At 41.6% G+C, this 18,389-nt stretch overlaps 1 protein-coding gene across 1 annotated transcript in view; it reads right to left on the bottom strand.

Moving 5' to 3' along the window:
- DOCK2 (dedicator of cytokinesis 2) overlaps nt 1-18,389 on the bottom strand; it is a 466,833-nt gene that overhangs the window by 412,305 nt on the left and 36,139 nt on the right. The window contains exons 7-9 of the mRNA XM_053566743.1: nt 16,177-16,312; nt 7,987-8,141; nt 3,589-3,670 (exon numbers count right to left, since the gene is read on the bottom strand). Coding sequence (XP_053422718.1) covers nt 3,589-3,670; nt 7,987-8,141; nt 16,177-16,312 — 373 coding nt within the window. The remainder of the gene's footprint in view (nt 1-3,588; nt 3,671-7,986; nt 8,142-16,176; nt 16,313-18,389) is intronic.

The raw sequence follows: 18,389 nt of genomic DNA, 5'->3' as shown, positions 1-18,389 counted from the left end.
CCCACTTATCTCACATCCAGATGGATGTTGCAACAGCCTCTACGTTGCTTGACGCCTTCCTCCAATCCACCCTGAAATCTTTGACAAACTCACCTCCTTTAAAAGTTGGCATTTATTACTTCATTTTCCTCCCACCAACAACATGAATAGCTCCCTATTTCCTACCCTATTAGTTCTTGTCTTCCCCAATTGACATGACAGGGCCCAGACATACTAGATGCAGCTGTCCTAGCAACTGAGTCCCCACCATTCTTGGAATATAAGTACTGGGTTTTTGTCACAAAGATTTCTTTCCTGCTCTATAAACACACAATGCTCACTTTCAACCCTGGATCTTTCTTCCTAACCATCCCCTCCAGCACCTCCACCTCAAATGCTTGCCTCTTACTCCTCTGTACTTCCAAATCCCTGCCGTCCTTAGGAACTCAGATGCTGCTTCTTTTATAGTGACCTTCACCCCTAATTACTTCTCCTCCCATTAGAATTATTTGTATTTTTGAGATGTCTAGAGCGTGTCTTCCAGAGGTATTCCAGAGCTGCAGAGGCCCTGGCACCTGAAAGATTACTACATGTTATGGGCTGAATCCTCCCCTCTCTACCCACGCATCCCCCCAAATTCATAGACTAAGGTGCTAGCTTTAGTACATCCAAATGGGACTGCATTTGGAAACAGGGTCTTTATAGAGGTAATTAAGGTAAAAGGAGTGGGTCCTAATCTAATATGACTGGTGTCCTTATGAGAAAATATTAGGACACAGACACACACAAAGGGAAGACCAGGGTAAAGACAGAGGGAGAGGTCAGCCACCTGCAAACCAAGACAAGAGGCCTCAGAAGAGTCCTGCCTCCACCCAAGGCCGCAACCTCAGACTTCCAGCCTCCAGAATGGTGAGAAAATATATATGTATTTCTTGAGACAGTCTCACTATGTTGCCCTCCGTAGACTTTGGTGGCATCATAGCTCACAACAACCTCAAACTCTTAGGCTCAAGTGATTCTCTTGCCTTAGCTTCCCAAGTAGCTGGGACTATAGGCACCGACCACAGCACCCAGCTAGTTTTTCTATTTTTAGTAGAGACAGGGTCTCGCTTTTGCTCAGGCTGGTCTTGAATTCCTGAGCTCAAGCAATCCACCCACATCAGCCTCCCTGAGTGCTAGAAGGCGTGAGTCACAGCACCCAGCCGAGAAAATATTAATATGTTTCTGTTGTTTAAGCAAACCAATCTGTGATACTGTGTTATGGCAGGTCTAGCAAGCTGATAACCTGAATAAACCTGTAAGATTCCTAAATAAGTCCCCATTACACCCCTTTCTCTGCAAAGATTTTACCTGCTCAAAGGAAGATACCAGGTCTTTAAGCACTGTCTCATTGGAAAGCCCCAAGCCCTGCACTGGAGAATCTTAATATGCTATGTAACCGTATTTTGCTCTAGCAAAATGCTGGAGCATAGCCTCGCCTCTGGCGGGGTGCACGTGGCCAACCCTAACTCAGAGTTGTGCCAGTCTATGAGGTCTCCCAATCTCTCCTACTTTGGCCTTAGAAAACTTGAATGTGCAGGAGAAGCAGAACAATGGGACTTAGAGCCCACATCACCTGATTTAGTAACGTATGAGTGCTCCCTTATTGACACCCTTGATTCCTGAGTGTTAGTGGCCACCCCTAAACTGGGCTAAGTCTTAGGGAATCTCCTGCTATGTGCTGCTGTGCTCTTACAGGGCTAGTGAGAGTGAAGCCTTATGAAGCAGACAGAGGGAAAGTCAACAGTCAGCTGGACCCACGTGCCAGCTCCTCGGGCTCAAGGAGATGGAAGCCTGCCCCACATAGGCGACTAGGAAGAGCCAGCATCCAGAAAGGAGGATAAGGCCAGCAAGGCAGACACCTGCCAAGTCTTATCTCATCTTCAATTTAAACGTCACCTCGACACCCACTTGGAAGTAACATCCAGTCAAATACCATCATGTCACCCCTATTTAATTATCTGCATTGCTTAGATTGCTTTCTGCTGATGCTTGTTTGTTTATCCATGTATTTATCATCTGAATTCACCCCATTGCACCATGAAAGCAGGGGCCTCAGCGGCTCATTCACTGTGATCGTGCCAGCACCTAGCAAGTAGGTGCCAGCACCATGACCTTCCTTATCCCAAATGAAGACCCTGATCATCTCAGCCGAAGAAAGGAAGCTCAGCCTGTTGAACAAGTCAACCAAGCTCTCCTGTTTACTTGCTCTGAGGAGCAGAGGCATGGCAAAGGAAAATTCCACCATGAAGGCAGGATCCCATTCTCATTAACTCTGCGTGACACAAATTTACTGATGCTCTTTCCCTCATGTTTACATCGTGAATTGGTTCTCTGCAAAATGAACCACTGATTGATTCCCCGTCTTTCTCCCTCTCATGAAACATCTGTCTCATGGTTTAATCAGGAAGCCCCGTGGGAGTCTCCTATTTATCAAGAAAATAAATAGGCTCCTCCTTCTAACTAATAATAGATAAACCAGACTAAGGCACATTTATATATGCCAAGAAAACTTCGTCTAAGCAATTAGGGCCTATAAGTCTATTCCATGCTTCTGGCCTATTTGTTAGAACATAATAAACGAAATAAATCAGGTATACCCCAATCTAATCACAATGTAACATAAGACATTGCATTTAATGGGCTGTAACTGGAAAATTATTGTTGAGCAAAATAGGTTAATCTAACATGTCGGTCACTCCCAGATCCAACTCATCGGTTTGGTCAATGCCCAGATCCATTCCTGGCTCCTCCTCTGTAATTTCCCTTGCTAACACAGGCAACGCAGAGGGATGTCTCACAAACAATTTTCTCTCCAAAGGAACTAGCACACCACACCAATATCTTTTGGTGTCATAAGACCATACTCTGAGCACAGCTTGATGGAAACAGGACAAGAGAGGGGTGGGTCTCTGCTGAACAGTAACCCTTCTGTCCACTGTTTCCCCACTTAGAGCTAAAAAGTCAGGTTCACTCTCAGAAATAAATCATCCAAGTAACAATTGATTCCAACATTTCTACATATAAATCTTGCCCAGTGAGTACTGGTATTTAGAAGGATAATGCTAAGGACCTGCCGAACATTCAGTCCTCTGTGACCTAATTATGCTCAGGATGTCCATTTCACCAAGACAGTCAACGTTCTGCAAAGGTCCTATTATTTTCTTTTTCTGATATATTTCAGAAAGGTTTTCAGAAAGGCGTAAACCAAAAAAAAAAAGAACCTTGGATTACCCATGAACTAACGAGAAAATCAACATGGCTGTTGTAGCCAGTTCACCTAGACATCGGTGCTCAGAGGGGCTTGTGATTGTTTACACAGCACTCTGTGTATACAAGAGTGAGGAGATAGGAAGGAAGGAAGAAAGACAGAGGAGAAAATCCATCTTCCCAAAACCTTCCTTGGGGCACACGATGTCCTTCCTCAGTGTCAAGTCTCTGCATAAAGCCCAGAACACAGTTCTGTACCAAGGCCTTGCTCCATCCCAACCAACTGACCACCAGCTTCATTTCCAAGATCACAACCCTGGCGAGTGTGGAGCGAGCAATGAGGGGGAAGTGCACACTCACCGTGAAGACCACCTTCAGGTTGTTGAGCATCTCGATCTCCTTCGGGAAGCCCCGGCTGCCCCACCGCACCAGGTAGTTCTCACTGTGGGAAGAAGAGGGTCAGCCTGTTACAGCCAGGGGTTCATCACTCTCCCCGCAAAAACAGTCTCTGAGCATCAGCAGGGTGCCCGACACCATGCTGGCTCCTGGGGACAGGGTGGTATCTGAGACACAGGTCTTCCCTCCAACAGATCACAGTCGTGTTGAGAGATAGGAATTAGACAGGCAGGGGTGAAGAATTACTAACATATGTATATTTGCAACCTCTTTCCCTCCCCCATCTGCTAAGTAAATTCTGGCACAGATGTCTAAGATTTCGGAAGAGCAGCTGCATACTCTGTAGAGGTATTGAGAGTGGCAGAGATGAAGGGGGAAAGGATTTGAGTGTGTTTTGCTGACCTTTAAGAATATATCTGCCCTTTCCAGCCCATTTCCCTTTCCAGACTAAGTAAAGATTTGAGATACCCTTTGAATGTAGACTCTCTTTTAAGGGAACACCATACTGTGATGGACCAGACAGAGCATTAGCCATTATAGAAATGTCAATTAAGTAAGTATTTAAATGCAATATAATGGCATTTACATAAAATTGTGCTACAGGTTGAGCATCTATAATCCAAAAATTTGAAATTCAAAATGCTCCAAAATCCAGAATTTTTTGATCGCCAACATGACACTCAACAGGAATGTTCATTGGAACATATTGGATTTTGAATTTCCAGATTAGTGATGCTCAACTGCTAAGTATATGTAATGCATATGCTCCAAATTCCCCCAACATCTGAAATTTAAAACCTTTCTGGTGCCAAGTATTTTGGATAAGGGATACCCTAAAAGGAAAAGTTCAGGATGTTGAGAGAACGTATATCAGAAGGGCCTGCCCTAGTCTGGCCAGGCAGGGAAGACCTTCCTAAGAAATGACATGTAGTAAAGGTGGTCAGGAAAGGAGAGTGGGAAGGGAAAATAGTTCAGGCAGAGTAAACGTGCAGATGAAGGCCGTGGGGGAAGGAAGGAGCTTGATGCAGTGAAGAGACAGACTCAAGGAGATAAGAGAAAACTTAGAGGGGAGGCCAGACATGCAGGCTTCAGAGACCAGTCAAGGCTTTTGGCTTGCTGAGTCACGGAAACAGAATTTTTTTTCTTTTTTAATTTCAGGTTAATGTGAGGTACAAACAACTAGGTTACAATATTTGCATATGTTAGGTACAGTCCCTCTTACAGTTGTGTCCCGCACCCAAAAAGCATGTCAATACTCTTACATTGTGTCCATTAAGTGGGAGCACACCAATCCCCTCCCCTCCCCCTTTCTCCGCCGTCTTCATTCCCCCTCCCCCCAACTTGAATTGAATTGAGTTTTTCTCTTATGTGGGTGTGTATTAGATCATCTACTGGCTTCATGTTAGTATTTAGTACCTTGGACACGTGCTTTACAGAAGGGTTTCATGAAGAAGCGGTCACATGCTTCTGACACATGATCACTTACCACCTCACACCCCCTAGCAACCACACACACCCGGTGTGGTTCATACCACCCGTCCAGCCACACCAGAAAGACAGAGAGGTCTAGAACTTACTTAAGTTAGAGAAAGCTTAGCACAGTTTGCTGAACTGAGTCATTAGATTTCCCATACCACCCAGAAGCATGTTATTGATGCCCAATAAATGCCTCTTAGTTTTCAATTAAGAAAAAAAAATTCAAAAACCAACTTAGCCAAGAAAGTATAAGAGAATTCAGCAAAGTTAAAGGGAATTGCCTTCTTTTTAGAGCTTTGTTCTCTCCGACGTCTTGCTGCTCCCTCTACATTCACCACTAAAAAATTAACGAGTGCAGTCTGGGCCAGGTTCGAGGGGGAAAAGGAACCAAGAGCAAAAATGAATATAGCTCAGTATTAACCAATGGTTAATCAAGTTAAATGTAACTTTTCATTATTTTTTTTTTCAGTAAGATCTAAAAATTTAAACGAAATTTGCAGTAAAATAAACAGGAAGACTCCATCCCCCCCCCCAATTTTTTTCAATTTTAAATGCTTGACATTGGTTATTTTTATATTTCTTGTTGGTTATTTCTGTACTGTTCTTAGTGAAATGCCTGGGTATTTTCTAATACCTTCTATTACATGTAGCAAACCCTTTTGCGACCCAGCATGGTATATCTAAATAGCAAGTACCAGCAATTTTCTTCTAGGAGAACTACAATCATAAATAAGAAAAGCAATTTAGAGGGCTGAACTGGCCCCATCCATCCCTGCCCAGGAAGATCTGGGTGGTGGAACGTGAAGGCAGGTGAGATCTCCTCCAGATGCCATCCTCCCCAGAGGAGGGGAGGGCAATTCCAAGTCCTCCATGGTCTGTTTGCAGACATGTACCGTACTACTGGCCTCATTCCTAAACTACTTCTTTTTCATCCTACAAAAATATACTTTAAATTTCCCAGTGTCCCTCCAGGGATCCATTGGGATCTGGTCATGACTCGACCCAACAGTGAAAGATCAGTCCCAGCCAAATTCTCCCCAGTGCACAGCCGGCCCCACTGAGGATGCCTCAACTCACTTGCTGTTCACTGTGTGGCAATCCTGGCCAGAGCAAGCAGAGTAGAAAGAGCAGCTCTCCAGAGTCAGACTGAGCCCGGGAGTGTGTGCCCGGCCCCGTTCCTGTGTCACACCTCTTCTCTCTTCCTCTGCTTCCTCCTCTCTTTCACTGTTGCTATTTGCCCCACTCTCCCGAGGGCTGCCTCATGTTCTGATACTCTCAGAGGTGTCCCTCAGGCCTGCCCCATTGAGCACAAAATCCAGGGTGGCACAGCACCCCCTCGCTGACCCATCACCTTCTTCCACAAAGCCAGCCCAGGCCACCTGTCACCGACATGGGCCAGTAGCCCAGGCTCACTAATCAACACACTCACATTTCCTGAGAGATAGGAAGGATCCAAAGAGAATTTTTCAGAACCTTTTCACAGGCCTTGGGAGCAACTGACAGGGGACAGCAATAGGCCTGTGACACACAAACCATTTCGAGATGAGCTCTAAGAGACCAGAAACACTTGTTCTCATTGTTCACTCAGGCCAAGCCAGATGTATAGGGCTGACTCCTTAATATCAGGGACTTAGGTGCACTGTAAAGAACAGTTTTCCACCATGATGATGCTGAAATCTTGGAGAGAACTATTAGGAATAACTGACACGATTCTTTCCTTGGTGACAGAATTAAGTGGGGAAAAGCTTGTCTTTAGAGTCAGACGGACCTGGGTTTATAAGTGTATGTGATGTGGGGCAAGTCACTTGACTTCATGAGCCTCATTTTCACACCCTAATGACACCGAGTAATGAGGATTACATGACATCGTGCACAGAACTCAGCACAGTCTTAGACAGACCGCCCCTTCCTATCTTATAAATGTCTCCAGGAGAGATATTATTTGCTAAAGACCACTATTCTCTGGGCCTTGCATATTATTTCATTTACTCATCCTAACATCTAAGCCAGGAAGACCATCGTTTCCTCCATTTTCTTGCCATAAAGGCAGAGAGATCATGTCAAGCTCCATGCTAATATGTCAGTCAGTGACCTCAAATAGGAGACTGCATGTTGGCCCAAAACCCCACTGGAGGGCATAGGTCATAGCACCTGGGAGGAAGGATGATCTGACCCACAGCAGAGGCCAGGGGACTGGCAGAATGGGGGCTGGTGATGCACCAGTCTTTTCCCTCGAGATTCCCCAAAGTATTTTCCCTTCCTTGAGCTGAGGCACTCAGGAGTCCCCTCACTTCCTCCATTCCCAAGAGCAATGAATTGAACTAACGTAAAAATTACAACAGCCACTGGTACCACATATCAGGTGTTGGGATTACATGCTTTCTCTTTTAAAGCCTGAAAGAAATGACCCCATGAGGTCAGCCCTCACATTTTGCAAATGGGCAGGCTTAAAAAACTTGCCCAACATTAAGAAAGAGTAAAGAATGGGGCCAAGATGTGAACCTAGACAAATTACAGATACTCTTAACTTGTTGCTGCCATGGAGGATTTGGGGGTTTTCATCATGCATTTCTCAACTCCTATTTTAAAAGTAAATATTTTTATGCTACCCAATGCTATCTGAATCTTGTTATTTCTGGTTGTCTTCTGGTAATTGAAACCTATTTTACAAAAACTGTAACTATAACCCCACTGTGGGAAAAATCTACTGGCAAGTAATACTCCTATCTGACTCGCACAACCTTCAAAGAAGTTATTTCTACATCCCTAGTGAGCCTCAGCTTCTCTTCTAGGTGGGAACCTGTCCACAATTGGTGATAGAAAGAAATGATGTTCTGTGTGCTGCTTCCCGCACACAGACAAGTCAGGTGTACTGAACACACCTACCTTATGACCGTTTGCTTGTTGGGGTCATAGAGAGACATGAAGAGCTCAGCATCTTCCCCAATTCTGCACACAAAGTTTCTCACAAACACATAGAGGCTGTGCGTTGGGGATGAGGAGATCCGGGAATACATTCCATAATCTGGCTGGTCTTTTGACTGAGAAGTAGAAGAAAGAAAAGAGGAAGAGGGAGAAAATTAGCCCAGCACTATTTAGCACAATATAGAGATAGTCCCAGTAACTGAGAGCCTCTTCCGTTCAAGCCTAAACATTTGGGCATTAAAAGTTTTACCATTAAAAGTTTCTTCAGTCTGATTCAAGTAACTCTGAATCTCTTGGCCTGTGTCTTCCTATCTTGAGAAATACCACCTTTCTTATAAAGTTACAGTCATAAAAAATATAAACGATAGAAGAAAAAAATTTGCTTACATGGACTTCACCAAAACAGTAACTTTTCAGCAGGGCACCATAGCTCACACCAGTAATACTAGCACTCTGGAAGTCAAGAGGATCTGGAGGATCCCTTGAGTTCAGGAATTCGAGACCAGCCTGAGCAAGAGCAAGCCCCTATCTCTACTAAAAATAGAAAAATTAACTGGGCGTTATGACCCCTATCTTTAGTCTCAACTACTTGGGAGGCTGAGGCAAGAAAATTACTTCAGCCCAAGAGTTTGAGGTTGCTGTGAGCTACGACACCAGGGCACCCTACCAAGGGCAACTAAGTGAGACTCTGTCTCAAAATAAAATAAAATAAAATAAAAATAAAATCAGTAAACTTTTTCTTTTTGGAAAATGCACTTAAAATTAAAAGGCAAGGCATAGACTGGGAGTAATTTACAAAACATATCTGACAAATATTTTGTATCTATAATATACAAAGAACTCTTACAACTAATTATAATAAAAACAGCCCACCAAAACAGGTAAAATATTTGATCAGACACTTCACAAAAGAAGATACAAATGGGAATGGTCACTAAGCACATGAAGAGACATGCAACATCACTAGTCATCAGGGAAATGAAAATTAAAACCACAGTGAGAGACCACTACACAACCACCGGGATGGCTAACATGAAAAAGACTGACAATACCAAGTGTTGGAAAGAATGTAGAGCAACCAGAACTCTCATATATTGCTGATATAAATGCAAAAATGTACAGCTATTTTGGGAAATAGTATAGCAGTATCTTAAAAATTTGCACAAACACTTATTATATGATCCAGCAATCCTACTGCATAGTACATGTTACTCAGAAGGAATTAAAAATACATTCACAAAGAGATTTGTCTGTCAATGTTCATAGCATCATTAGTTATAATAGTCCCAAACCAGAAACTATCAAATGCCCAACAATTGGTTAATGCTATGTGCCACTAGTCAGTGGTATACTGACTCAGTAATAAAAAAGATCAAAACATTGATAGGCACAACATATACTTCAAAAGTGAAAAAGATCAAACACAGAAAACTAATAATATATGATTCATTTACATGAAACTCTAGAAAAGGCACAACTAGAAAGGTGACCTGGAGTTCAGGGACACTAAAGGAACACAAAGAAACTTTTAGGGTGGTGGAACTTTCCCACATTTTGATTGTGGTGGAGTTATCCAACACTATATATTACTGAGATTCATGAAAGTATAATTTAAAATAAGTAAATTTTACTGTGTAAAAATTATGCCTTAATAAATCTAAAAGTAAAATTGCTTTCAAGTGATGCATACACGCTAAAATAATTTTTTTAAATATGAGTCAGATTAACCCTTCCTTGAAATTTTCCATTGATTTCCCATCACTCTTGGAATAACATCTTAACCCTTTTCCATAACTCCAGGCCCTTTGAGAGTTGACTCCTACTCCCAACCTCATCATATCATTGCCTACACTTCTCCACTGCTCACCCTGCCCCCACCCCAACAGCCATTCTACACCTCGAACATTCAAGATGCAGTCCTACCTCAGGATCTTTGCATTTACTGTGCCTTCTGCCTGAAACACCCTGTCATCAGACCTTCCCAGGCCTAGGGCCTTTACATTATTAGGTGTCAGCTCAGATGTCACTCCTGAGAGAGGTCTTTCCTGGCTGTGCCTTTTAAAGCAGGGCAGAGCAACATGGCAGAGAAGAATGACGTTTAGCTCAGCTGTCCTGGAACAACAGGTGAGAGTGAGTGGGCTAGATCATTCCTGGCGTGGAATATTGGTATGGAGAGATAGTTCGGGGTGTGCAGCGTGGTGGTGGATTGCTGGACTTGGAGTGTAATCTGGAGCTGTGAAGACTGCCAGGAAAGGTTCTGCCCTGGGTTGCAGTAGCTGTGGGCAGCAGCGGTGGCAACCAGCCCCACCGCAGAGGATTGCAGTTCCCAGTTTGTGGGGAAACTAGGTATTGTGTGGAAAGATTGGTGAAGTGTGGACTCCAGAGCAGAATTAGGCAGCCAGAGTTGGGTGCCATCTGGTGTGGCACCACGCCATTAGGTGGCGGGAGAAACCCTCAGACAGGAAAGATCCAGAGAGGAAGAGGCCATTGTTTTGGAATTTGAGAGATGGCAGTTGCCACAAACTCTTTTCAGCATGGGCCAGGCACAGCAATTTGAGTCTCACCCACAGATAGTTGTCCTACACTGGGTACTGGCCCAGGATATCCCCCACTTCACGGGAACTGTTGGAGGGAGAATTTGAGAAACCTGCCTGTGAAGATTTTTTGAGATCCGTAGAATCAGCCGTTTGGCAGGGACTAGGCACCAAGCGGTAATCAGGCAACACCAAGAACAATTTAAGCCGGAGACAGGTATAAGCCTGAGAACCACTCATGGTGCCACCTGGTGTCCAGAAGGTATATTGCAACATAAATATATTCCTATTAAAGTCAATCCCTATGGCTTTATATATATAATTTTGTTGCCTTTTTTTCCACTCTTGGCTGATTCTTTTTGATTTTTTTTTCCTTTTTTCTTTCTTGTAGGAGTTATTGTTAAAATTTTCTTTTGGAGAGGGAGGTAAGATGGCCAACTGAAGCCAGCCAATTAAAGTGGAAGATCAAGAGCTGAGCTGAGAGAGAGGATCGATAGGCTTGCATCACCCCTGATGCAACAAGCTGGGACTGCAAGGAAACAAATTTCAGGTACAAAACCCATCCCAAAGAGGATGGGAATCCTTCTCTTCCCCTCCCCCAGGAGAGTGGCCTGAGGTGAGCAGAGAACAGAGGACCTTTTATTTCACCAAAGGAGAGAGAACCACTGAGGGCTCAGACTCCCTTCATGGAGACATACTGCTGCAAGCCCAGGCAGTCTCTTGCCCTGGCCAAAAGATGATCTAATATTAAAAACTTGACACCCAAAATACTACCAGGCTTATCATTACTCTCAATTAATGTGAATGACTTAAACTGTGCTCTTAAGAGGCACAGATTGGCTGACTGGATACAAAAACTCAGGCCAGATATCTAATGTATACAAGAATCTCATCTTACCTCAAAGGATAAATATTAACTTAGGGTGAAGGGATGGACATCTGTAATCCAGGCAAACGGAAATCAGAAAAAAAACTGGGGTGGCAATTTTATTTGCAGGTACACTAGGCTTTAAACCAACAAAAGTAAAGAAAGATAAGGATGGTCACTTCATATTTGTTAAGGGAAACACTCAAGATGGTGAGATGTAAATTATTAACATTTATGTGCCCAACCAGAATGCTCATCAATTTATAAGGGAGACCCTAACAAACATGAGCAATTTAATATCTTCCAGCACCATAATAGTTGGAGATTTTAACACCCATTTGGAAGTGTTGGATAAATCCTCCGATAAGAAACAAAGCAAAGATGGGTGACGCCTGTGGCTCAAAGGAGTAGGGTGCCGGCCCCATACACCAGAGGTAGCGGGTTCAAACCCAGCCCCAGCCAAAAAGTGCCAAAAAAAATAAATTTTTTTAAAGAAACTAAGCCAAGAAATTTTGGACTTAAACTTTACCATACAACAATCGAATGTAATGGATATCTACAGAACATTTCTTTTTTTTTTTTTTTAATTTGGCCGGGGCTGGGTTTGAACCCACCACCTCCAGCATATGGGACCGGCGCCCTACCCGCTGAGCCACAGACGCCGCCCTATCTACAGAACATTTCGTCCTAACAAAACTAAATACACATTCTTCTCATCAGCCCATGGAACATCCTCCAAAATTGATCACATCTTAGGTCACAAGTCTAACCTCAGCAAATTTAAAAGTATAGAAATTATTTCTTATATTTTCTCGGATCATCACGCAATAAAAGTTGAACTCACCAGTAACAGGTATCTGCATATTCATACAAAGACATGAAAACTAAATAACCTTATGCTGAATTATAATGGGTCATAGATGAGATTCAGAAGGAAATTGCCAAATTTTAGGAGCAAAACAATAATGAAGACATGAATTATCAGAACCTGTGGGATACTGCAAAGGCAGTCCTAAGAGGGAAATTGACAGCGTTGTAAGCCTTCCTCAAGAGAATGGAAAGAGAGGAAGTCAATAACTTAATGGGACACCTTAAGCAACTAGAAAAGAAAGAACATTCCAACCCCAAACCCAGCAGAAGAAAATAACTAAAATTAGAGCAGAATTAAATGAAATCAAACACAAAAGAATTGTTCAAAAGATCAATGAATCAAAAAGTTGGATTTTTGAAAAATTCAACAAAATTGATAAACCTTTGGCCAACCTAACCAAAAATAAAAAATTAAAGTCCATAGTATCATCAATCAGAAATGACGAAGGTGATAACAACAGACACTTCAGAAATTCAAAAAATCCTTAATGAATACTACATAAAACTTTATTCTCAGAAATACGAAAATCTGAAAGAAATTGACCAATACTTGGAAGCATGCCAACTTCCTAGACTTAATCAGAAAGAATTGGAAATTCTGAACAGACCTATATCAAGTACTGAAATAAAATCAACTATACAAAATCTCCCCAAAAATAAGAGTCCAGGACCGGATGGCTTCACATCAGAATTCTACTAAACCTTTAAAGAGGAAATAGTACCTATATTACTTAACCTTTTCCAAAACATTGAAAAAGAAGGAATACTTCCCAACACATTCTATGAAGCAAATATCACCCTGATCCCCAAACCAGGAAAAGACTCAACAAGAAAACTATAGACCAAAATCTTTAATGAACATAGATGAAAAATATTCAATAAGATCCTAGCAAACAGAATCCAGCAACACGTCAAATGAATTATACACCATAACCAAGTGGGTTTTATCCCAGGGTCTCAAGGTTGGTTCAATATACGTAGATCTATAAATGTAATACATCACATAAACAAACTAAAATGCAAAGACCATATGATTCTCTCAATAGATGGAAAAAAAGCTTTTGACAATATCCAATATCCAAATTTTTGGAATAAAACAATAATGAAGGCACGAATTATCAGAACCTGTGGGATAGGGTTAGGGTTATCATCCTTTCATGATCAGAACACTTAAGAAAATGGGTATAGAAGGACATTTCTTAAACTGTTAGAGTCCATCTACAGCAAACCCACAGCCAATATCATTGAAATCATTTCCACTCAGGTCAGGAACCAGGCAAGTATCCCCATTGTCTCCACTGCTTTTTAACATTGTAATGGAAGTCTTAGCCATTGCAATCAGGCAAGAGAAGGTAATTAAGGGTATACAAATAGGGCAGAGGAGAGCAAACTTACATTCTTCGCAGATGATATGATTTTATACCTGGAAAACCCCAGGGACTCAACTACTAAACTCTTAGAAGTCATCAAGGAATACAGTAGCATCTCAGGATACAAAATAAATACTCACAAATCAGTAGGTTTTATATATACCAATAATAGTCAAGCCGAAAAGACAGCCAAGGTCTCTATTCCCTTTACAGTTGTGCCAAAGAAGATGAAATATTTGGGAATTTACCTAACAAAGAACGTGAAAGATCTCTATGAAGAGAATTATGAAACTCTGAGAAAAGAAATAGCTGAAGATGTTAACAAATTGAAAAACATATCATGCTCATGGCTGGGAAGAATCAACATTGTTAAAATGTCCAAATTACCCAGAGCAATATACAAATTTAATGCAATCCCTATCAAAGTACCAGCATCATACTTTAAAGATCTGGGAAAAAATAGTACTTCATTTTTTATGAAACCAGAAAAAAACTCGAAAGCCAAGACATTACTCAGAAATAAAAACAAATCAGGTGAAATCATGCTACCAGACTTCAGACTATACTATAAATCTATAGTGATCAAAACAGCATGGTATTGGCACAAAAATAGAGAGATAGATGTATGCAACAGAACTGAGAACCAAGAAATGAACCCAGACACTTATCATCATTTTATCTTTGATAAGCCCATCAAAAATGTGAATTAGGGAAAAGATTCCCTACTTAACAAATGGTGCTGGGAGAATTGGCTGGTGACTTGTAGAAGACTAAAACAGGACCCACATCTTTCATCATTAACAAAAATTAACTCTCACTTGATAAAACGATTTAAACTTAAGATATGAAACTATAAAGATTCTTGGAGAGAGTGCAGGAGAAACAATTGAAGAAATTGGCCTTGGAAAATACTTTATTAGGAGGACCCCCCCCCCCCCAGGCAATTGAAGAAACACCAAAAATACATTACTGGGATCTGATCAAACTAAAAGCTTCTGCACAGCCAGGAACACAATAAGTAAAGGAAGCAGACAGCCCTCAGAATGGGAAAGGATATTTGCAGGTTATGCTTCTGACAAAGGTTTGATAACCAGAATCCACAGAGAACTCAAACTCATTAATAAGAAAAGAACAAGTAATCCCATTTCATTGTGGGCAAGGGACTTGGACAGAAGCTTCTCTGAAGAAGATACAAGTCTTCTACAAGACTTCATGGCCTACAGACACATGAAAAATGCTCATCACCTTTAATCATCAGAGAAATGCAAATCAAAACCACTTTGAGATATCATCTAACTCCCATAGGACTGGCTCACATAACAAAATCTCACAACTACAGATGTTGGCATGGATGTGGAGAAAAGGGAACACTTCTGCACTGCTGGTGGGAGTGAAAGCTAATATATCCCTTTTGGAAAGAAGTATAGAGAATACTCAGGGATCTAAAAGTAGACCTGCCATTTGATCCTGCAATTCCTCTAGTAGGTGAATATCCAAAAGATCAAAAATCACTTTATAACAAAGATATTTACAACAGATTATTCATTGAAGCTCAATTCATAACAGCCAAGTCATGGAAGAAGCCCAGGTGCCCATTGACCCATGAACGGATTAATAAATTATGGTATATGTACACCAAGGAATATTAAACAGCCTTAAAAAAGATGGAGACTTTACCTCTTTTACATTTACATGGACAGAGCGGGAACATATCCTTCTTAGTAAAGTATCTCAAGAATGGAAGAAATAATATCCCATGTACTCAGTACTATTATGAAACCAATTTACAATCACTCACACTTTCCTATGAAGAATAGATCACAGCTATGGCCCAAGATGAAAGGAGGAAGGAGGGTGGATGGGAGAGAAGGGGGGAAGTCAGATCGAGGGAGGGTGAATGGTGGGATCACACCTATGGTGCATAATGCAAGGGTACATGTCGGATCTATTAGTATAGAGTATAAATGTCTTAACACAATAATTAAGTAAACAAAATGAGGTATTTATTAACCAGTGTGATGTAAGCCTTCCAATTCTATATGAAATCAGCACATTGTACCCCATAAATGCATTAATGTATACATGATCTATGTGTTTACGATTTAATAATAAATAAATAAATAAATAAATAAAGCAGCTCTGAGTCACTCTGATTCACATAATCCTAATTTATTGCCTTTAAGAACCTTACAGCCATCTGGAATTCATTTCTTTTTCATTTATTTATTTGCTTTTTTACTACCTTTCTTCTATCTTCCTCTCTGGAATCTAAAAGCTCCAAGAGATCAGGAAACTTGCCTGGCATTTAACTACCATGAGATGGATGTTGAATGAATTGCAGAGTTGAGCATAAAACCACAATAAAATGCATGTGGTTACTGATCATCCTGGGTCGTAGACAGATGGTCCCTTGAATAATATACAGTCTGGTTAATTAGCCTATTATTTTAAGTTTATGATGTGCTAAATAGCTGCCTCGCTTGGCCAAAGCCCATTTAACAAAGCTCACCATTTCTTCCTTGATACGCTCTGTGATTTTCTCAGTTGCTTCCTCGTGTGCATGGAACAAACTGATGACACTGGTATTATCGGGGTCCAAGATATTCCCATCTTCGTCTCTGACAATAAGATCGAGCTCAAGGATTCTGAAAAGCAAAATCAGGAGGTAAAGATAAATCAGGGAAGACATTTACATCCCTGGTGAGAAATTTTTTTACCAGAAACTTCAACTGATTTCTGAGGATCATATATATATTTGCACAGAAAAGCTCAGCTCCAATAGCCTGGGACACAGCAGGGGAGCAGGTGTTGGTATGTACAGCCTCTCTAAGAAGGTACTGTGGTACAGCGCATTCAATTTTTTAAACTATACACTTCCCGTGATATTAAAGCTAAAGAAACTCAGACACTTGAACAAGGATGTGGGTTGGACCATTGTTCACCTTGGCAAAGTCTTGAAAAGCACCAAAATGTCTATCAAAAGAGAAGGGCTAAATAAACTGTGATTCATTCAAAATATCATGTAACAGGGTTTAAAAAATAGTATATGGTTTTGATATGTTTAATGACAGAACTCAGTGAAAAAATATCAAGTATAAAATGATGCATACAGTGTGTTTTATATAAAAAATAATAAAACAAACAAAATCCCTACAAGGAAGAGATGTTACCTGGGTGCATGTATGAGAGTAACCAAGGACAGAGATAGATTTGGACAAAAAGGACCAAAGTACCAACAGGCGTTACGTATGAGGGGAGGTGGGGCCCTGGGGTTGGGGGGCAGGTGGAGGAGTCAAAGGGTGCATGTGCCTTGCCTAAATTTATTTCAAGTATTTATATACTATTCAATAAAAAGCTGAAAATAGTTGTTTAGGGAGAACAATCTCAGATATATTGATTGTTACCCACAACCTGCTCTTCTCTTCAGCTATGTGGCTTCCAGGCTACAAGCTTTTCCCTGTTTGGCATTGATTTGTTTCCACTACACCTGTCATCCCGACTGGCACAGATGATATTAGCAGAGGCCAACACACAGCACACATAGCGAGCTCCCATACAGCAAGCGCATTACATATATTAATACATTTAATCCTTGTAACAGTCCCATGAGGGAGGTACTATAAATATCCCAAATTTACAAATGAAGAGAACATGGAGTAACACAGGCTAATTAATATACTCAAGGTCATATAGCCAGTAAAAATGAATATGGCATCTTGGTCTACACCCTTGACCTCCACGGTACACCTCCAAGACAGGAGGAGCTGTGGAGCAGTATATGGGTTGAGGGGTAGGTTTGCGCAGGTCTTGACTTGAAGCTGCATTTGCCCTTAATATTGAGGTGGAGTACTTCAGTTGGTCATACAAAGAAGGCGGAGGAAGGTGGGCTGACAGAGGCTCTGAGAAGACCAATGGTGGTCTTGCATGGTCACCACCAAGTGCCAGATTCTGGAAGATATCAAGGGCAAATAAAGGAGACTGAGTCTCCATCTCCTATTTGAGAATCAAATTGAGAGGCACATCACTCATCTTATCCAAATGCAAGAGGAAGGGAGCCAAGGTTCACCCGTTGTCCACATTCATTAGGAAATTAACTCCTAACTAGATGTGACTCATACTGTCGCACAGTCATGCTACCTATCGGGCAGTGGCTAAGGGGGAAAAATGCTCAGCATTAGCATTAGAGGCTCGCCTGACCTTGAAAAAGATAGCACACAGCCAATACATAATTTAATGCCAAGATCTCTCTAGCTTTTTCTCTTCAAAATTTATCAAAGTGGATTCAGTTCTAAAATGTATGAATAAAACATTCTCCCAGATCCAGCTATCTTGGGATTTGGAGAAGTCATTTGAGGATTCCTCATTCTTTGGAACCTGAAGAGCTTGTCCATTACTAGCCTCACTTAGAACTTTGGAATCTTTAGGATTGATGGGCTTCCCATGGCCCAGGGGCAGGAGAGGCTGTCCTCCTCAGGACAGTGTCGCCTTGGATGCAGTGGCCATTTATTTTGACATTTTCTCATCAGGAGGTAACCCTGCTTCTCTCTTCTATTCCAAAAGACAGATAAAACGAACCCAAAATGAAGACAAAAAGAGAAACCCCAACTGTATGCATTTTTTAAGGTGAAATAAATGGCTCCTTCCTCGGCTCCCCATCACCATCTGGACAAGTCCAGACTCAATTACACACAAGTCCTCTGGGTCCCAGCCGCTGCCTGCCTG

This window comes from Nycticebus coucang, chromosome 17, assembly GCF_027406575.1.
Source record: "Nycticebus coucang isolate mNycCou1 chromosome 17, mNycCou1.pri, whole genome shotgun sequence".
Classification (NCBI taxonomy): domain Eukaryota; kingdom Metazoa; phylum Chordata; class Mammalia; order Primates; family Lorisidae; genus Nycticebus; species Nycticebus coucang.
The sequence above is the reverse complement of the archived record's forward strand: the minus strand, read 5'-3'. Positions and strand labels throughout refer to the sequence as shown.